The 22,572-nt window shown below is 45.7% G+C and overlaps 1 protein-coding gene across 7 annotated transcripts in view; it reads right to left on the bottom strand.

Annotated features, from left to right (window-relative positions):
- LOC112567355 overlaps positions 1-21,438 on the bottom strand; it is a 116,652-nt gene extending 95,214 nt beyond the window's left edge. For 3 of the 7 annotated variants that reach the window (XR_003099805.1, XR_003099806.1, XM_025244031.1), the window contains exons 1-3: positions 20,687-21,433; positions 12,541-12,722; positions 921-1,042 (exon numbers count right to left, since the gene is read on the bottom strand). Coding sequence is in view for 4 of the 7 variants with exons in the window: in XM_025244031.1 (XP_025099816.1) it covers positions 921-1,042; positions 12,541-12,722; positions 20,687-20,781 (399 nt within the window). In the remaining 3 variants the exon portion in view is untranslated. Of the gene's footprint in view, positions 1-920; positions 1,043-12,540; positions 12,723-20,686 lie in introns of all 7 variants that reach the window. The other 4 variants (XM_025244035.1, XM_025244034.1, XR_003099807.1 and 1 more) reach the window with 3 other exon arrangements.
- Positions 21,439-22,572: the final 1,134 nt, after the last annotated feature.

The raw sequence follows: 22,572 nt of genomic DNA, 5'->3' as shown, positions 1-22,572 counted from the left end.
CAGCCTGTCTTTAGTTTGCCATCATTTGTGTGCGCACTCGACCCCACACTCGACCCCACACTCGACCCCAAACACGACCCCACTGCAGGCTAACAGTGTAACCTCATCCTTGCCTTGGGAGAGTCTACCGACCGCGCATGCGTGATAAAGCATATCCTGTCTTCTGAGTACGTAAGGAGTCATCACTGCATTAACCTCCTGTTGGTTTTCTCTTCATCACATCATCGACATGCAGGTCGGAGCAAAATTAAGGGTTTTGTGCAAATAAACTACAGTTTGTTGTTGTTGTTTGCGTGCTTCGTAGCACTTCTTAGAATTTATGTTTACAAACTTTTAAAAATAATTGTGAAAATGGAATGTTAGCATGTCAGCACAAACAACTGAGGTTGTGAGGGAGGACAGTGTTGGTTGGCACACGAATGACATGCAAAGTGTGGTGCAAACAAATGGCAGTGGCATGCAAAGTGTGGTGCAAACAAACAAGAGAAGTGAGTGACACGCGAAGTGTGCGAAGGCGCAGAACAAAGGAAGGACAAACAAGTGGACAAAGAGAAACAACAACAACCAGCATCAGGCCTGACTAATATCTTTGTGTCCCAATCCCACTTAATACTTGCATTGATTTTTATTTGGGTATGACGAAAACAATTTGCACAGAATCGTTGTGTCAGGTCAGATTGGTTTTGACGAGTTCATCCAATGAGAGGAGGAGGAGTTTTTTTTTTTCACTGGAGGTGGGAGGGTTGGGGAGAGTGAAAAACAAAGCAATGAATAGGAACAAAGGAAACTTTCCTCTCCTCCCTAATTTTCTCTCTTCTCCACCAACCTCACATTTCTCTCTCACTTCACATTGGTGAACGCGCATGCGCAGTGAATGGAATCGCGTGACGTGACGTGACGTGTCAGGGGAGATCACTCACCGAGCAGCAGTCGCGAAATCGCCGTGCGTCGGTGGGGGTGGAGAAGTTGAGTCCCCACTCCCTGTTGGTGTTCGGATCCCGCCAGTGGACGAAGCACTCGGTGGCTGGACATATGATGGTTCCTGTCACGATATAGCATCCAACACGCACACACACACACAGACACGTAAACACACACACACAGACACAGACACACATAGACACACGCAAACACACACACACACAGACACAGACACACATAGACACACGCAAACACACACACACAAACACACACACACGTATTCCTGAAAAGCTCATCATCACCCTCGTTATTTCCAGGTACATCACTGTAAATAAATGAAATAAATTCAAAGTGATACTCGATTATTTTTAACTCTATGTCAAAAGATAAAATAAAACAAGTCTGCAGAAGAAAGAACAAAGAACACTGTCTCTCATTGTGTAACAATTGTATAAAGTTGCTGCCATCACACCAACAAATTCAGTAAAAAACAAACAAACAGTTTCTTCTTGGTCAAGCGGGGAGAAATATTTCATCCTACTTTATGGCGAGAAAAATGAGAAACAAGACAGCAACCTTGTGGCGACATGTTTGTCAAAGATTCATTACCAGAAATACAGTTTATGTGATGGAGACAGGAGCCGTTGCCGTGCGGTGTGGTGTCCCAGGCTAAACTTATTTTCATGCGTTTGTCAACCTGCATTGTTATGTGTTAATGTGTATGTGAGTGTGTGCTTCGTTATTCTGACTCTCACCAATGTTTGATACCGGCAATGAAAGCAAACGATTCTCCACGGAGAGGCGAATATTGCAGAATCACTGAGGCAAGCGCGCAGTTACACCCAAGCCAACAACAAAAAATCGCAAATCGATTTATTGATCCCACCTCCTTTCTTTTTCTGTTTTCCTCCCTCTCTCCTCCCTTTGGCTTAATCTGTTTTCTCCCTCACCCTTCCCACACTCTTTACCCTCCCCCCCGAATCTCGCCCCCCGCTATCCCCGCCCCGTTATCACATTTTAAAACTGTTTATCGTCCTCTGCCATTTACATCTACACCATCTACTCAGTATCTACATCATCTACAGTGTATCTACGCCTTCATTGTGTCTACGCACTCTGGCTTTCAGTGTCGACGGGAGGAAAACATGAATATCAATAGTGGCGGAACCTTGGAGCCCACACACGGCGATCACTATTCTCGTCTGCTCTTTCCCTGTCACCCGGGTGGCTGTCTGCCTGTGGGTAGGGAGCCAGGTGGGATGACATCGATAAGGACAAGCAAGACCCAGGCCGTGACGACAGGGACGTAGTGTGTGTGTCCTCACGTCAACTCCACGTGGTCGTCACGTCCTCACTATTTTTGGTCGGAACGTTCCTTTCAGTCACGTGACTACCTTGTGATCTATTGACAAGGATACATATCTTCTGGGCATGTTTACTTTTCGTTATTATTTCTTCAGTTTTCAGATGGCTTGAGTTAAAATAATATTACGAAGAAGAAAGAGAGACAAAAGTCTTTTCACGACAAACGAGCGCTGACACCGCCATACTTCGAGAGAACATTGTATGAGAGAGAGAAAGAAAGAGGCTGAGGGATGAATCAAACAACACTGCCATTGTTATCCTATCCCCCCTCTAACTGCTGTTTGCAGGGGACAGGGAGTGGTACACTGTTTCTAGTTGTTTCGCTACACTGACGATGCACACCGCTGCTAGTCTGATGTATGATCGTTACACATCATCTGTATTTCTTTTTCTTTAAACAGAATACATTCAGACCATGCCTGATAAACGTTTGTTTACATGGTAGATTAATGTGTTTATCAAGCTCGACAGCTGCTTGTACATCGTGCAGGTGAATGTGTCTCCACTGTAATTAATGTTTTATTACACATGGTAGATGTCTGGTCATTACACGCGAGGTATACAGCATGAAAAACATTTACTACCCACAGTGAGTCTCTTTATACAGCTTTGAACGAGGCTTTGAACCATGACGACTGTGTTTATGAGAAAATGATCACGTGATCTCTAGAACTTTATACATTAAAGATGTTTATCTACAAGCGCGTGCACTGAGCATAGTTAAAGTGTTTTTGTGACGCGTGCATAGAATATGTTGCTAAAAATTTTAAGTGTGCTTCTTGACATATTCCTGCTCACCCCTCACCCACACGCACACACACACGCCCGCGCGCGAGGTTTCCACATCATGAGCTGACAGGTAAAATAATTTTACAGGACAAACAGTTTCACTGAGGTGAGGTCAGCGAGATGCTCTGTGTGAACAAGTAGCAGACACTTGAAATGGTTTGTAGCCTGCAGCCCAGCTACACAGCCAGAGATGAATTGTTTTGTTGTTGTTGTTGTTGTTGTTGTTGTTGTTGTTGTTGTTGTTGTTGTTGTTGTTGCTTTTTCTGTATGTGGGTGGATATAGGTGTGCCTTAAGGACTCGAGATGTGTGTACATGTGGTCGCTTTTCTCAAAAATAAGTTAGAAGGTTACACAAACAAAAACAAGTGAGAATGTCAGACAAACAAAGCGTGGGACCGGACGGACGACAGCCACGACACAAGACTGAGCTGACCACGTGTTCTATAGTCCGTTACACGACATCGCCAGACTGCTGGATGCCATGAGGCTGTGAGGTTCACCAAAATCAGGAAACCTGCATCACTGGCGTCCTCCACAGTTCGATCCACGTCCCCCCGACCCCAGACATGTCGACAATCAAGACTACAGCTCGCCTCCATCGCCAAACACACCACAGGTCGGCCATCAACTGCAGACACATCCATGTCCCCCGCAAACACCGGCCTGGACTGTTGGTGGTCAATACAGGGCCACACTGTCGCCCTCCGTCATGACCTCACTCCGCCGTCTGACCTTTGCCTCTAACCCTCACTACAGCTGCCACCCCTCCCCCTCACAGCTGCCACCCCGTCCCTCAGAACAGCTGGAAGACGTCTGTGGGAAGTCAAAACCCTCAGTGGGAAGTAGTTGTACACGTGTCACAGCTGTTTTACTCCTAAACTGTCACATCAGTGTCACAGCTGTGTCACGTCTAGAACTGTCACACCAGTGTCACAGCTGTATGACAGCTGTAGTACGAGCTGTCAGTACCAGAAGAAGGAAATTGAGAGATCGGCAATAAGTTGCTGAACACTTATCTCAAGATCCGACCTCTGCACATTACCTTCCGAGACACACACACGAATACGCGGACGCGCACGCACACACACATACATATCTACGCATACACACACACATACACACACACATACACACACACAAACATACACACGCACACACCCAGCTGCCCCCCGCCCCACCTGCGTGTGAGTCAGACTTCAATCAAACGTCTGTGGTCGTCTAGACACCCAGGATTGCTTTCTATTCCTGGCTTTTGTTGCACAAGCGCCTCGCGTATGTACACAGGGAGACAGGCTGCTGTAGTCTGTACAACATCACACACTGGGTGTTGTTGTTGATGTTTACAGTCCGTCTGTGTGTGTTGTCCTTATGGCCACACTCATGGTTGACATGGAGACAAACACTTCTGTCACTGCTGTACTATGACAATCAAGACACCGATGTGGTATTCAATGATATCGACACATACAACATGTATACAAAGCTCACAGCAGCTGGTGTGAACACCTCCTGGTATCGACTGAACTATCGAACATGTACAGCAATTGCTGCTCACAACAAGCAAAGGTCAGAGGACATTTGTCAGGAAACACTTTTGCCCTGACTTCACTTTTGTTTCTCCTCTAAACTGCAGCCATCTTCAATCTGTCTTCCTGTGACAGTTCTCGTGATACCCACTTTGTGCAATACCCGATGATGATTTATTTGTGAGAGTGTGAACTTTGTAAACGGACTGACTGACACGATGATGGTGGCGATGTGTGCAACACTAAGGGAGAAAATTTGAGAGATGATGAACACGCCTGCTAGGACAGTTGCATCTCCATCTTACACCTCCATGTCTGTGATGTCTGTACATGTCAGATGTGAGCCCCAGTCTGTAGGTGTGAGCTGTTACAAGCATCACTAGTGTAGTTATTGTTGTGCCTCACGCACACCAGACAACACATTTATTGCCGGTATGTCTGCAGACTGACGAACGCGCTCGCACTTATTCAAATAGAAACACCGACACATGCACAGTCGTCAGGCAGGCAGACAGGTGATATAATGTCGAGCACAAAGATTCATGTCAATAAATCAGAAAAATGCAAATTATAAAAATAGACAGAAGACCTTTGGAGTCGCAGTAGGGCAGCAGTCGCATCCTGCACTTGAATGGCCTTGGAGGCTTTGTGTGCGTTGAGAAATCTTGTACAGCCAGTCAAACCCCAGCTTATGCCACAGCGACTTGAAGGAATCGTTAAACAAATTTGTTTAGTCTATTTCTCTCTCTAATATACAATGCACACAACGCTCGAGTTCTTACCAGTCACCTGCAACAAGAGCCTTTAACTGCTTCCCCAGCATCACGGGAAAATATTTTTTACACCTGTCCTTGATTGTTCATCATCAACTGCACGAGATGCTATACAGTGTCTGTCCTTGACACCGTTTGTCCCTATGTAGGTGAAGCATGTCTGCATGCCACCCCGGGTACTTAATCTCAAGTTATCGACGATCCACATTCTAAGGTCGGGTTACTCTGGCTCCTTAACGATCCGCACCGTGTGCATCCTGTCCACAAACAGCTTGATGACATCTCGCCGAGTTCTCCGCAAACAAATCACAGAACGATTCCCGCAGCCCTCGCGAACTCAGCCTCCAGTCGAGCAGACGCCATGTGCAACTCAACCCTCGTCTCCTCTTGGAATCACGTGACGTTAATAGAGTCGTTAGCGCCGACAAACTGAGATACCCGAAGATACCCGGACTCAAATGTGGTCTCAATGACATCTAAATATTCCCCCGCAAAGCGTGGATGTCAAAGGTCAGTGATCTCAGTGTTCATGCAAGTTTTGACAAAGACAAAAATTAATGTTTCTTGACTGTCGTCAAACTGATGAAGAGATGAAGAATGGGGACAAGGCCACCAAGACTGATTTCTACCTCTGTGGAGTTTGCAATTCATTACATGTGTATATTGTGTGGAGAATATTTGTATAGTAGACTATTTAATATACTTGTGTCATCTACTATATTGTCTACTACAATATATTGTGTGTAGGTCAGTAAGACCTACTAACACACACACAAACACACTTTTGAATACCTGAACTACATCAAAGTTTGTTGACTGTCTAATCGACTTTTTTAAATTAAGGTTTGACCACGGACATGTACAGGTGGACTGCTGTCTGTCTGCCGAGACCAACATTAGCCTCTTGCGAAGCGATCCACTGTTAGTCTCGGTGAGCCTAAACAATGACTGTGACTAAACCGGAAGCTTTGTACACAACAGCCTCGTTTCAATATTTAACTAAAAACTGGTCTGCCAGCAGTCCAGTCATACGTTCGTGGTTGGCGACATGGCGATCCCAGACACTCAAATCGCCGGTTTCTATGTAGATGAGCTCAGTTCGCCGGCGAGCCTGCGTAAACCAAACTCTAACTACTGTTGTAGCCATGGAAACGTGAAGCTGTCTGGCCCTGACATTCCTGCAGGTCCCTCCCATCCTCCACCTCACCCAATCTTGCATGCTGGGAAGCGAGTAGAACCCCTCCCCCTGCCCTGCCCCCTCCTAACATCGAAAGCAAAAGCAGACGCAAAGTGGAAGACAATGCAGAAAGGAAGAACATCGATTGAACAGCCGTTCAGGGACAAGACATGCCTGGCATCTCGCATTTCCCCGAGGTTAGCACGAGGTTTGCACGAGACTTGGCCTGCTGGCAAAAAATATAGACCACTGTGGTGACTGAATGGAGGACCAGTGTCACTCCAGAGGAGAGATGACACACGATAACAGAAGAATGACCTGACAACTGGTAAACATCCTTATCAACAGTCAGCACAACAACAACAACAACAACAACAACAACAATAATAGTAATAATAATAATACACTGTTTCTTGTCCTCTCTCCTTCCCTCCCTCTGAGCGATCCAGTGACACTATGGCGGTCACCACCCTGTCATCACACTCATGTCACCTCAAACTACCTTTTGTGATGACCTCACGTGTTTGTGTGCAGTTCAGGAGTCAAAAGTCAGAGATCAAAGGTCAGCTGCATAATATGTTTCTAAAACTTAAAAATGTTCTAAAGAAGCGAATCCACAAAAGTTTTGTTGACAAATCGCTCCTGCGCCATTTCAATGATTTGCACACAAGCGGAAACCAAAGTCTGAGCTTTAACACTTTTACCTTTAAAACAATTTTAGTTTTAAAAATGTTCTTAAATCGTATTGTGAACTCAGTTTTTATAAATAAATTACATAAAGAGATTTAATGCCTAGAAATGTTAAAATATTTAAAACTAGAAATGTCTCGATACAACTTGCCTCCCCCTTCCTTCCTGTCTCTCATTTCCAACAAATAAAATGTTTTAAACATAATCTTCCTGCTTACTTCACGACAACAACCGTCTTATGTATAATCCGAGCTTCGCGTAGAAACTGTTATTCCATCTGCAAGTGAGATTGTTCTGACATCTTCAGGTAGAAATTTCAATCTCCGCTTCAGTCAGGCATTAGAATGACTTGGATCATGACTTGTGATGCCTGCTGTCAATGAAGTGTTGATGTTGCCAGCTTTGAAGGCCCCAGGACTTGCAAGTCCAGCACAAAGCAAGGAGAGGTCACAAGATGGCCTCGCAGACTTCCCTGGAATGCCCTCCACAGCCGGCTTTTCTCATCTTGCAGTAAAAATCTTGTTTTCCTTTTTAAAGTTTCCTTTCCAAGAAGCCTGGCACATGGCGCTTCAAAGCGGGAAAGAGTTCTGGCTTTTCCCGACAGAAGATCAGATGGAGGCTGTTGATCCTGTACCTTTCCTGACTTTGCTCCATCATGCCACTTGCAGGTGGATGGGAGGTGTATAAGCTGTGGCGCCACCTAGGCGACGATTTATTGCCCTCCGTTGCTGCATCCTGCTGGCAGCACAGCCAGGCCTGGACATGGATGTGAGACTGGGACAAGCAGACCTGGGTGTTCATAGACCGGGTGGCAGCTCGGTGTTACACTGATCAACAGTAAACACTTTAGCGGAAGTGGAATTGTAGGTTCTCTCCCATCCTCCTTACGTCACTACCGGCGCCAAGAAGGTTCAGGTGTGTGTAGGCTGATGTTATTTGCAGGTGAGACTCTACACCTGGATTTTATGAAATGATTGACAGAAGGCGACATCGCCAGGTAACAGGAACACACTGAGAGTGATCAGACATGGGGGGTAACTCCAAGGCAGAGAACACAAAGGTAGGTATTGGCATCAGCCGAGATTCCGTGATAAAAAATATTTATTAGTTATTACACAGTACAGTAAGACTGGGGGTGGAGGGCAAAGGGGAAGAAGAAGAAAAGGAAGGGAGAAGCGGAGCCAGTGGTTGCTCACCTGTGATTAAGAACGCAAACAGGTTTCGTCTGTGAATGGGTGTGTTTGTTTGTGTGTTTGTGTGTGTGTGTAATGGGGGATGTGTGGCTAGGTAGGTGGGCTGATGTTTGAGTGTGAGTGGTTTGGTTGGTAAGTGTTATCGGCGGTTTAAATAAATAATAAAAACATGGAAATGATGTGGCAGAGACAGCGAGAAAGATAGAAACATAATTTCTTGAAACACTTGCTTGAAAAAAAAATGAAACGTAGAGATGTGCAAGCGATCTACAAAGGAAGAAAACAATTTTTATCGAGAGAGAGAGAGAGAGAGAGAGGAAGTCCACAATGATACTTTTTAAAACAAGTCAATCCCCTTTTAAAGAGTATAAACAAAATAAAACAACATACATTGTAAATATAATCCGTTTGTCACAAATTGCCTTTCATGACATGACAGTTGTCACAAGGTGTGACATGAGTTACCAAAAGAGAGGACAGGACATGATATACCGATTTCTCTACTACACGACACGTGACACACAAACACACAACCCTTCCTACAAATGTCATCGTTGGTAGAGGACACCAGCAACGAAAAACAAAATATTTACTAAGTTCTATACCTTTTCTGCAATAAAGTGTTTTTCTTATATCTCTAATTATCAATGAATTGAAAATGCACAGCAAATCTGTGGATTGTGGCTGACCAAATCACAAAAACCAAACCAAACTAATTCCTCCTCCTCGACACTCCATTGTAAACAAACACAAACACACAAACATTGCAACTCGAGCAACAAAACATTGAACACACTACAGTAGTCTCTGATCTCAATGTAATCACTGCAGACAGGAAGAGTAGACAAACACAGAAAACATGGAGAGCAGCGACTACCCCACACTGTTTTCGCCAAATAACTGGGTTACCTCACAGGCGTGGGCGGCCATATTGATCACGTGGCCCTCAAAGCCATTTTCTAATTTTGGGGCAGTTTTTGCTTGTTATTGCCCATCAGTGCAACTACCGCGCATTCTCTCAATATTTTTTCATGCTAAATGTGCTAATCGGACTCCAATATCACTCTTGCAGTTTCAAATATCTTATAAACTTTCTATGGCCGTTACCCTCCGTTTTTTTTTTCAAAAAAAGAAAAGAGATTAGATCGTCGGTTGCCATGAGGATGACGCGGAGAAAGACGACCTCAGCCTGCTGTCCACGGCTTTCTATTGTCCGCCCATACTCACAGCCTGCAGCAAACATAATCTCTTATATTTAAAAAAACTGAGCAAACAAAAAGCTTCTTAAAAGCTTTTTGGTAAAAGATAATGGTAACTGTTTGTAAAGCTACACCCTCGTCGTTGGTGCTGATGACAAAGCTCTGAGCTTGTCTTTAAAGGGAACCAACATGGCCGCCAGTGTACATCAAATACGTATGACTGTTGTGTTTTCAAAGTTTTTGTTGTAATGACTGCTAACAGCCAGTATCCGTGTCATCAAGAAAATATTTTTTGTGAGGAGCGAGGCTACTTGCGTGAGAACCTTCGTCTCGGAGAATCTCTCAGCACGAGAAACCATGAGATATCAGGTTCACTTGTCAGAATGAGTTCCAGATCGAGTAGACCCGCTTTTTAAGTTTGAGTTAAATGAAGGCTAAATGAGTTGGCAAGATTAATGTAAAGCGAAGAGGTTCACACGGTGAGTCGAGAGACAAACATCATCATTCCATTTGACGATGATTTACTCCGGACTGTACTCATTGCGGTCTCTAAATATACACAGAGAATAATGTTGTCTATTTTTGTTTATAAATCGATCTCTCTTCAAGCTTACTTTGTAATTATTGTCTACGATCATTGCAAGGTACACCTGATGCTGACGTCACGCGGTAAGGAAGTCTCGCAGGAATCTCGTCCTGGTCTCGCGGTCCCTCCGTGCAAGGAATTGTATCTATCTCACTTAGTTTCGACTGTGATGTGAGATGTCTGAGCCCAGAGGGTGCGATGAAAGTCATACAGGGATAAAACGAGGAAGAGAAAAGAGAGAGGCATGGTAAGTGTTTGTAACTGTATATTGTTTACACGCCATGTGAAGCAAGTTTTCATTTTAAACAAAAGTTATTCATAATCATACCGAAAAAAAGTCCTTCGCTAAACTGGCATCGAACCCGGCAGTCTGTGCGCCTCTAGCGTTGAACGCCTCGTCTCTCCCTCTGCCCTCCACAATTAATCCTAGTCATGAAAACATTCCACGTGCTCATATAACCGAGTCGATTATTTGACACCATCGCTTTTCACAACCCAAGACTTCAACTCTTGAAAAATTGTTTGCGAGGGTTGTGTAGCTGCAGTCAGGATTGTGATTGAGCGACTACAGACTGTGGCTCCCCCCTCGTCCTTTACTCTCATCAACATAAAAACTTTCTCTCCTCCTCTGCTGTGACTTTATCAGCAACTCGTTTGACAGACATGCCCGACTGCATTTCCCTTGAACAAGGGTCCATCTAGAGCACGTGCAGTGAAGCTAAGCTCTCGCGATCTCTCATTTCGCTCACGCTCCGCGCGGTTGACCATCAAAGGACAATGGTGGTCAAGACCTTCCAAGCGGTTATCTAAGGTTCCTCTTGTATTTTACAAACTGTCCCGAATACTGAATTTTTTTCTACACGGGAAAGTGTAATCCAAGCTGGACTTAATTAAATCATGGTTGTTGCTGCATCTGACAGAACGAGTTCTTTGCCTTTCGTTTGGCGAGTTTTTGTTGTGCTGTGTGCACCTGGCTTTATATCGTCATCGCACGCCTCTGTCACGTGATGCTGGGTCTGTTGTGTAACACACATTTCAGTTGAGATATTCTCCCTCCCACATCTCCCCCTGACATCTTTATGTCCTCCCTGCCTCAGTACCCAGTCGGTAACCGGACTTCTGGCGTCCGCGGTAGCGTCAGGTGATTGCCGGAGCCAAGGTGCTGACGTCCGTGTCGCTGGGTAACCAACGGTTTCCATGACGATGGCGTGGGCACCGCGCGCTGTTGTTTGTGTCAACCGCTGACGTAAGCTGTTTATCCTTTTACAGTTTGTTTAGCCATGAAAAACCCTGTCTACCTCCTCACAAAGCAAGCTGCAGTCAAACTGTTCTTTGGTCTGTTTCTTCTCTTTTCATTTTGGTTTTTTTCTTCTTGATTCTTCTTCTTCATCATCCTCATCATCATTATCATGACCATCATCTTCAACATCTTCATCATCATCATGACCATCACTACTACTATTATCATTCAGTCATTAACTGATTCTGTAGTCTGTGGTCGGAATTGACGAAGATGAAATGAAAGCCTGCGTCCAACGACAGAATAATAGATTTTCGCGACTAATACTGTAAGAGAATTGCTGCTTTACATATTGTATATAGGTGTCTATATACAACACGACTGTCGCTATCGACAGACGAAAGGTTGCAGGTCCAGGTGTCTAATTGTAAGTACACTCTTGTCTCGGCCAGTCAGTCCCGGAGGATGCCATTTGCCCGGATGTTCCGTTCACAGGCGCGTTGTCTGACGGGAAACTGCAGCAATTACGGGTTGTGGGCCTTGTGTGGGGACTGCGTGGCAGCACCGGCGTTGGGTGCCAAACACAACGGTCAAGTGTTTGTGTGGTCAATATTGTCCAGCAAGCCGGTGCGCGAGGGTCATCAGTCCGTGCCGCACGCGCTCCCAGACGACAAATTGCAGACACGGAGCGCATCCACACTCCCTCACCACCATCCACTCTTTGCCACACTCGGCCTGGGGTGTGAGGTGGGGTGGGTGGAATGGGGGAGGGGATGAGAGGTGAGGGAGCAATCGCTCAATAACTGGGTGCAAGCAAGAGTTAAAAACCCGGGTATTTACTGAGCTGCTTCACGCGGTTTTGAATTACACTTAGCCAACTCCTAATTCCAGCTCAGGCCACGAGTGGTCATCAACAACATCTACAATCTGTCCGCCGCAGGTCATCAAACATTCTGTCATAAGCTATTATGTTGTAAGCAGTGTTGAGCTACATCAACGCTAATTACAAGAGAGAAATAAAAAAACAAAAAAACAAGGGGACAAGTAAGAAATACTATGAAGAAAGTCGTGTGACTCTTACCTGGCTGGGTGATCTTGACATCAAAGATTTTCTCCACCTGTCGGTTGTAGGCTGTGATCTGGAAGATGGTGTTGGGGGTGTCCTCAATGCAGGTGATGTTGACCGGAACTACATCATCCGATACTCGCTCCCAACGCATGTAGTCGCCCACCCCGTGCACCCGGAACACGTCAGCCCACAGCCTGCACAGCAATGGTGGCAGAGATAACACTTGTCACTGCTTTGATGATGAAGGCGAGATAGGGTGGACTGTCACAGGGTGGGCAGGGTGTGAGATAACAGCAACAACAACAAGTACAACACGAGATAACAGTTTTAAATGGCAGAAAATCACTTTGTAGATGACAACTCCAGCTGTCGTCTGCACATCACTTTTTAATGTTCGTGAAAACGACAATCACAGTCTTTCTCTTATTTTACTCCACATCCTTCGATTATTTTTGTTCTTTAGAGGGAAGTAGTCGCCATCATTGGACTCAAGTGTTGCGACTGTTGGTTTGTGAGCTGCTTCCTCCCCGCCATGTGGGATAAATACAGTTGTGTGATATAAGAAACAAATCAGAGACAGCTTTTGGGGCGAATGAATGAATTAATGATCTTTAATTAAGAGAACAATTTTAAAGACGTACACAAGTCAAAATAGGAAAAGAAAAACGTTGGAAATTATTGAAACAGAAAATAGTTGCAAATGATGGAGAAGTCGGAGAGACAGACAGTAGTAGCATCTTTGTACAGCGGCTGTGATGAACCTGTCGATGAAAGTGATGGAAGGGAAGATAACCCGAGCACAGATACTTGACATTGGTGACATTCTTTGTGTTCGATGATTTACAGAAGGTGTAAACACTTACACATGGCAGCGTGTAAAACATGACACACAGCATCTGTTTAACTGACATGGAGGTGTGTAAACAATCACACATTGTGTGTAAACAATCACACATTGTGTGTAAACAATCACACATTGTGTGTAAACAATCACACATTGTGTGTAAATAATCACACACAGCAGGATGAGGATAAACACAGATGCTGGGAACACAGCCCAAGGAAGGTAGTCGGTGGTTTCAGATGTTAACCGTCGCAGGTTTTCTGTTTTTGTTCTTCCATTTCTCGACATGTTAACTCGTCTTCACCTAAAACATTTGAAAGCACTCAGATGATGACTAACATCTACATGCAATGCTTCATCGCCATTTCAGCTTTTTGCCTACGAAGTGTCTGCTCCTCCAGTCATGCTACTTAATAAGAGCAATGGGAGTATCTGGGAGTGTCTTTCACGAAGTGTAAATGGAGAAGCCCTTAGTGCCCCCCAATAACATGTATTCATAGAAGAAGAAGAAGAAAAGGAACAACATCAACAACACAAACAAGAAATGCAATTATTTAAAAAGTGATGAAAAATTAGTGGTTAAAAATTCTTCTATTCATATTCCATCCAACTAGTCATTATTGTCATTATTAGTCGTGATGGTGGGTTTCAGCACTTCTCTGGGGACCAGCTTTTCTGCACCCAGCTCTAAAGGTTAGCTACCCACTGCACACTGGGTACAACTGGAGGAAGTATTCTGCGCCCCATGGATATCGAACCGGGGACCTCTGCCCTAACCATTGCCGGGACACATCCTTAGTTGCTGAATCGGCGGAAAACACCAATACCCCTCCTCTTCCCCCCACACATCCAGCTCTTCGCTTACTGAACATCAACATTAACCCTTTAGGCTCCTCCACTGAACCATTCCATATTTCAATCTGTATTTTAATGTTGTATTTCAGTAGCTGAGTGTGTTTCACAATTTATCTCAAATTTTAATGAAGTTTTTCTTCATCAATCATTTTGTTTAAGCTGTCGAGGTGGAGATTGTATTTCACTGGATTATAAACAGATTGAAATTTTACACTGCTATATTTAAGTGTTAAGTTGATCGTGATAAGAATTAATTTAGTAATTTACAAACAAGTGAAGTTTTATTTTTGATAGATGTGTGTTATTTTCTGCGGATGGACACAAACAAGTCCAAGCTACTGGGTGACAACAATGGCTACGAGGCACAGGGGAAGGTTTACAGAGGATTGGGTTGGAGAGAACTGATGTTTGATGCCGAGTCGGTAAGAAAAATAATTATCAGCAGGCAGCAAGGAAGCAGCATGCTCGAGGCGAGATGTGAATCCGGAATCCCGGATCCTCGCTGACCTATTGTCTGTAGACACAAGGCAGATGAATAGGTTCCACGATGTCAGCTCCACAGGTGCTGGTGAACAGTCCTTCCAATTTATTTTCTTGACTTTAGTTCGGAAAAAAGAAGCTTCCTTCCTCCATTAGCGAATACTTCGCCATAAAAGATTTTTTCCCTCATTTTTCTTCTTGTGAAAGGGACGTAATTGCGCTAATTAACCACCCCTTGAGTTAGGTAATAGGTCACTAAGGAAAGAAAGAGAAAGAAAATGAAAGAAAGAATGTTTCTTTCTAAGAATTTTTTCACAATGCTAACAAGATATGTGTGTGTGTGTTAAAAGGTAAAGAGTTCTATTGTTCAGTGAACTCATTGAAATGCCCTGTCAGCATGGAAACCAACAATTATCTCCCTTTATCGTCTTTTATTTGATTAATGAGGTCCTTATCTGCAGTTATCCAGTCACATGCTCGGACAATCCTCAACATTGTGCTTGAAAATTGTGGGCTTTTACCAGCATGAAGCTCCTTACCCATATCTATATAATTATAGATAATAATAGCAATTGTAATCATCATCGTCATCTGTGAAACACATTTCCTCTCAAGCTCACTCCGCTACCCGTGTGAAACTGTCAAGTAACTGAAAGTAAAGCAAACAACAAACACAAGCCTTCAAGGAGATGAAACCGCGGAAAACATGAACGATGTGCATGAAGATGAAGAACTTAGGAGAGAATGGAACAGTTTGTTTGATGATCAAAGAGTTTTCTTAAAGATGTGGGTTTTAACTGAAACTGAAAACTTCGAAATGCGACACACTTGTAAGGGAAAAGGGGGCAGAACATTCTAAACAGTGGGGCCTGAGATGGAAAAGAAGTGTGTGTGGAATTTCGCCAGTCTGGTGTGAGGCACAGAAGGAGGACAACACATGAAGACCGTCTGGTGTGAGGGACAGAAGGAGGACATCACAATCAGACCGAGGAGACCGACCCTTGTAGTAGGGAGTCAGTAGCTCAGACAGGAACCAGGGACAAGGCCTTGAAGACAAGGTCGGACAGTGGGGCCACCTTGTAGTCAATGCCAGTTTGGCAGACAGGGAAGAAGAAGGAGGGAAAAATGTTCTTTGCCTGCGGAAGACAATGTAGCGGCTTTTCTCTGAGCCCTTAGAAGTTTGTCTAAACAATTAGAGGAATCAACAAATAGAGAGCTGCAGCAGTCCATCGGGGACAAGACAAAAGCAGAAACTGAAAGGACGGTCCGGACATGAGGATCCTGCGAAGTTGAAGGAAGATGGACTTGAAAACCACATCGGTTGTCCTTGATAATACCAAGATTAAGGACGGTTTAGGAAGGAGATATATTTCATGCCAGTGAAAGTAACAGTAGTAGAGCAGGACACACACTGTGCTTTGTTTGCACAGGCTAATGGAAGGACCTCAGTTTTGTTGTCATTCATTTTAAATTTGTTGATGATATCCAGGTTTTCACAGAAAGTTGTGTGAAAGCAGATTTTCTGTGTAACCAAGGGGAACAAAGTAACAACCAAAATAATAACAAGCGGCAGTCGGCATGAAGACATGGACCACACGTGCAACAGTCACAGTAAAAAGAAAGCTCAGGTTGGCTCCTCCTGTCATCATTAGTTTCGCACAACCTGCTCCCGTAACGATGAGCCGTCTAACAAAAACAACAACAAAAGAAAACAAAAAATGAAGTCGTTTGCCCCAGGGGTGAAAGGTCACATGCCTGCGTAGTACTCCGGGGGCAAACAATTGAGTACCTGAGGCGCTCGGCAAAGAACTGCGTCGACGTTTATCTTCCTGGCTGATGGCAACTTCGCTCAACTTCTCGCCCTCGTCTCGTGCGCTTATCGCACGTGCGGAAAGTGCGTGCGCCGTGGCACCTGCAGCCTCCCCATCACATCACATCACGTCACGTCACGTCGCTGACCCCCGACCTGTGAGCGAGCGAGTGGCGCGTAGCAAGAGTGTGCTGTTGAAGGAAGGAAGCTTTGTACTTTCTCTCCAACGCTCGCTCGTCAGGAAAGCACGTGCTTACTGGAGCATGTCGTGCATGCTGTGTATCACATCACTAGTTACCTTAGGAAGGTATGTATGTGAGCGTAAAACGTATGTATGCATGTTTGTATCAAATGTTTGTACAGGCAGCGCTTAACAAATCTGCTTTTTAGACAACAACACTTGTTTGTTTATATTGTTGTCAATGTCGAGAACAACACTGCAAACTATACTGAAGTCACGTGGTTTTTAAACTACCACAGATCAGTAGTGTGTTGTACTGCTATACTGCTATACTGCTGTACAACTGTCAGACACAAGCAGTCCCTGTGGTGTCCAACAGTCGGCCACCAAGTCCTGGCTCCTCCGTCCAAACGCAGTCATGCATCCACGAAGTCGTCTGCTACTCGTTTCCCCCGCCACCACCACCACCACCGCCACCACCACCACTCACTTTGGCACTCACTCAGCTCCAGCAGCCTTCGCCCCCACAAAAAAACATCGGAACATAAAACATAGACCGCGGTTTGTTCCGCATACTGAGCCACTGACTCCGGGTGGCGGGTGTTGTTACAACAGTTGCAGGACGTGACGTGTCAGATGTAGGTCTGGGGTAGGTCTGCCTCGCTCCACCGGGCGACCAGCTGTTGAAACAGTTTGTTGCAGATGTTTCATGTTAGGTTGTATTATCTCAGACAGCCAAGTCCCCCTGGGAAGGGAGGGTAGGTGAGAAGGGTTACCTTAGTCGGGACCACACGGTGGTAGACAATGTCTAGGACTCCGTTCCCAGGGGCGGTCCACTCGTGCAAGCTAAGATGGAGGCAAACACGTCAAAACGAGAAAATCAATGCCATCCATACACTCAGCCCAGCTGTAAGCTGCAACAGGTGTTGGTTGAGGCTGAGAGAGGAGGGAGGTCAGTAGGTCTATTGAAGGCTGATGACACCAGATGATAGATAACACATTTTACCTTTTTCCACCGCATTCACAAAAAACTGATGTGAGCTCAAATTTCTTGGCGTGTAGCAGAAGTAATTATTTCTGTAAACATCCTAAATCCAGGTAAAAAGGTGGGTGGTGGGTTTGGGAAATTCCTTGGGTATCAGATGCAGTAGAGCGAACAGGAGACAATACTCGGCTGTTATGTAACATACTGTACTATCGACATATACTTGATGTCAACTCTGGCTTAGCAAAACTCTCCTCGTGCACAGAGGAATGGAGAGGAATGAACATTGTTCCTTAGTAAGTAAGTGTCAAGGCGATGAGACTGAAGATGTCGAGAGCGATGATTGCCGGCGCCATGAGCTTGTTTACCCTCGACAAATGGACGACAACTGGAAACGTCACACGGGCGACAATAGCAAACATTTTATCGACAAGATGAAAGGTTACATGGAAGAAAATGAGAAACGACACATGGCAGACAATGTAGAATGTCACAGGAGGTACAGTGGCAGTCGTCGTAGGGGCGACAATGGGTGACGTCACGTGAACACAATGGACGACGTCTCGCGCGGGATGCTTGCTGGCGACTGCCCTCCATTCTCTGGAGGAGGTGGGGACGGGAAGGACTCGAACACATCGTTAACGGCTTTTGAGAGGCAGTTAAATGAATGTCATTATCTCCCCGTGAGTCTGACAAAAAGACCAGAAAGCACGTACGTCACTTATGCACGCACGCACACACACAAACACACACACAAACACACTCATACAGACAGAGAGGTCTGTGGATCCACAGCATCAGTCTGCACCATTGACCTCTGCTCACTGTCAACAAGACTGGAGGATTCCCATTCACATTTGTCTGCTGGCACCCAAGCACGCCTGACATTTGCTGTCCCACACGCGCTGTGACGTGCAGAAAGTAGGTCAGACAACTCCAGCATCAATAGTGCTTAGGGGGGAAAACTCGGGCCATCAGGAGGAGCAACAGCTAAAGGGTCCCCAAGAAACTCCACATCCAATGGCTCCAGCTGCTGATTCCATCCGGGCGCTAACCTCAACCCGAGCTAAGTGCTGAGTAAGCTTTGCAGGTGTTATCTGCGCTTGGTGTCAGCTGATGATGGGAGGAAATATTCCGACGAGAACTCCCCAGGTGATGTCTACACCTCCGTGTAGGAGAAAGGTGAAGCTCTGTTCCTCGGATGACATTTGCAGTTTCTGAATATCCCTCACAGTCCTCAACCTCACCATCCTCATTATTTCGCGATCAGCCAGTGGCAGACAGTTTGTAACGTCCATGCAGATTATCAAAAGCTAATTAACGCTCGCTAGGAACTTTCTTGCACGTGCACGTGTGTAAATGTAAACAAAAATGCGCACACACGTGTGTGTTTGTGTGTTTGTGTGTGTGTCCATCATGCGGCGTTTCAGGCATAAATAACCACAGACGATGTGAGTAGCCAGACGATGAACTCTTCCCCCGACCTCCCATCTCTTTTCTTCTCCCCCTCCCCACTCACTTTCTCTCCTCCCTCTCCTCCGTGTGAACTCTCCTCTCACATCTGATGAAGTTGCTGATTTCTCTCGCCATCTGCTCGCCACGTGCTCCCGGTCAAAGCATCAGACCTTCATCAGGAACAGAATGTAAAGTAGCTCCCCACGTGACCGCCTCACAGCCTAATTAAACACGCCTTCACCATGGATATAGAGTGGCTAACACTGTCTAATATTCCACTAATGCTTAGACTATCACACCACAGATTGGCACGAAGCCAGTCTCTAACCACTATCTATAGTTTACACTGAACATTTCTTCAAAATGCGGACGACTAAAAACTGTTGATATTACGACTCAGACTACTCAGAAGATGAAGAGGTTAGATTACTAACAACTCAGGCTGAAGGTGTAAATATTTTAATGATAAATCCAATAAACAACGAATAAACACGATGCTTCTACCTTGATGTGACAGGTGAACAAGTGGGTCGGTGGACTTGTCAGGTGGGTTAGGGGTGGACACAGGGTGGCAACACTCAACTGTTCAAAGGATCCACGTGTTTGCTTTTTTGTTTGTTTGTTTGTTTGTTTGTTTGTTTGTTTGTTTGTTTGTTTGTTTGTTTGTTTGTCTCCACCGACAGAGATGTACTTTGTGGCAGACCAACAAGTTCAGAAGAACTGTTAAGCTGTGAGTTATCCTCTCCCCTTGATTAATAAAGTAATGTAAACCTTCAATTATTTTTGTAGGCCTTTAGTTTATTTTAAGACGGTTTACTGAGCAGTTGTGCTTTCTATATTATCTCATTATTGTAAGGGAGAAGGCGGTCTGGTGTCGGTGGGACTCCCCCACACACACACATAAATACAACTGCTTTTTGCTTTGAACTACTAGAACATACTGTAGGTAAGAATGAAATGCGCCAAAACTACTTTACACACTGAGAGACACAGAACACTACACACGAATGACACACACAGAGAACATCACACAGAGAGAGAACTACACACAAACGACACAAACATGACACTACAGAGAGAGAACACCACACACACATACAGAGAGAGAACACCACAGAGAGAGAGAGAACACCACACACATACAGAGTGAAAACACACACAGAACACTACATAGAGAGAGAAAACACCACACACACACACAGAGATCACTATACAGAGAGAGCACCACACACACAGGAAATACCACACACACACACTTCACTATTACTAACAGAGGAAGATTAAGGATGAGGACGAGGCTGTAGATAACATTATCTACCCTGACACTTGCAGTGACACATGACAGCTCAACGTGTCAGTGCCAGCGCCACTTGACGGCCACTAGTCGTCAGAACAATAAAGTTAAGCTGGCTTCTCGTCAACCTGCTGACATTTTCTCCCATCGACCCCCGTCTGCCGAGCTCTAAGCTCATCGATCTCTACTCGCCGCTCGATTTCTAATCTCGCCTGAAACTAAAGCATACATGGCGGCGCTTTGATGTTCATTACCTGAGCAGGTGGGAATCCTTGCGAATATTCCACGGCGTGCTGTCGTGACTCCGGTAGTTCTTCTTGAGGAGAGGCGCGCACAGTTTGTTGCCCATGGCGATGACGACGACGACGACGACGATGATGACGAAGAGCCGAAAGAGTAATCCACAGACGGTTGAACAAGATTTATCTCCCTTTCAAGTGCGGCGTCACGGCCAGCCATCTACTCTCATCTTCGCAGGTGAGGCGCCAGCAGCAGCACCAGGCGGTACAGCTTGTATCACAGACACAGATTCCGCCGACGGCTACACCGAATCATCTTTGCCCCTCCGACAGGGAGGGGGAGAGTAGAAAAACAAACAAGAAAAAGAGTAAATCACACGCTAGGCTTCACACCAGCTCGTGTCGTGTAAGGCACGCGCGTACACACGCCTCTCCAGGCACGAGCTCGGCTGTGTGTCACGTGTCGCTGGAAGGGGGAGTGGGAGGGGCACATGCACACACATACATACAGTGAAGAGAGGGGCGGGGAGCATCCACGAAGGAGAGAAAAGCCCAAAGCTACAGATGAACGAACACTGGCGAGGAGGAAACACAGTGGAGGCCGCGGTAAGTAGACAGGCCACTGCTGGCGTGGCTTCACCACAACATCTGCAGCCGTTTGCCGGCGCAAGCAGCCCACACCAGGGATGCTGCGCCTCGCACGAGGCAGGGTATCGATCAGGAACCAGTCTGCAACTTTTTTTTTTTAAAGTCTCTACAGCGCTGTGCAGCATCCCGGCTTCTGCATTGGCCGCCACAGCTGATGGGCAGCCGGCTCGGGCGAGAGCGAGACAAAAGTGCGTGCATCTCTCACTCTCAGGTTTCTTTCTCCCTTTGCCTCTCATCCCATCCTCCTCCTCCTCCTCCCCATCCTCCTCCTCCCGCGACCCACACAGCCACCGAAAAGCTTGAGGCAGGCGTCCGGCAGTTTATCTGAGCTTTCGTTAATTTCCTTAGAAAATACGTTTTACTGCCATCGCCCTCGCGATGTTTCCAAAAAAGAAAGTCGGGCGTTTTGTTTGTTTATTTGTTTGTTTTGTTTCGTCACTGCTGGACCAGGGTTGTAGCCAGCAGCTCCACTGGTGCCAGCGACTGTGGTGTAGACTCTCACTCGCACTGATTAACTGAGTGGCCTGGCTGAGGTCACCAACAGTTCAGTCACACCCACCGACAGCGATGAAAACGTGGGTCAGGTCGCTTATGACGCAGCAGTGATTCTGTTGACTGCTGTTTGTGTCCTCCATCCACCCATCATACAGACACATCCTCCACACTCACAGACACACTCACACACATCCTCCGCACTCACACATTCACACATCCTCCGCACTCACACACACACGTCATTCACACTCACAGACACACTCACACACATCCTCCGCACTCACACACACATCATTCACACTCACACACACACACGCACAAATGCCAGACGCATAACCGCTGGCTGGAGGCTTGTCCATAGTGTGGAGACTGGTATCAGGGGAAGGAGTGAAGGAGGTGACGGAGGTATACCCCGATCATTCGCACTTTAAAGCCAGCAGTCAGCACGCGTGCACGCTCGTGCAGTATTAAATCAAGGGAGATATCGAATTTTTATTTTGTTTTCTCTCCCTCTCTCTCTCGTCCCGTCATATAGATACTAGGGAGGGCTGCTGAGATTCGAGTTTTGTGAGCTCTGGGGTAGTCTGCAAAAACATGGAACAGCAAACAGCAAACATGCTGACGTGGTCAAGCAGACCCTCCAGAAAGCTGATGTTGGTCTTTGCTCTGGCAGAGAGACAGAAGGTGGGAGAGGCGGTCAGTGAATAAAGACAGATGTAAGAGACTGTAGCTACCTGTAAACTTCACCTGTTTAAACG

Source organism: Pomacea canaliculata, linkage group LG6 (assembly GCF_003073045.1).
Source record: "Pomacea canaliculata isolate SZHN2017 linkage group LG6, ASM307304v1, whole genome shotgun sequence".
Taxonomy (NCBI): domain Eukaryota; kingdom Metazoa; phylum Mollusca; class Gastropoda; order Architaenioglossa; family Ampullariidae; genus Pomacea; species Pomacea canaliculata.
Note: the sequence above shows the minus strand (reverse complement) of the source record. Positions and strands in the feature narration are given on the sequence as shown.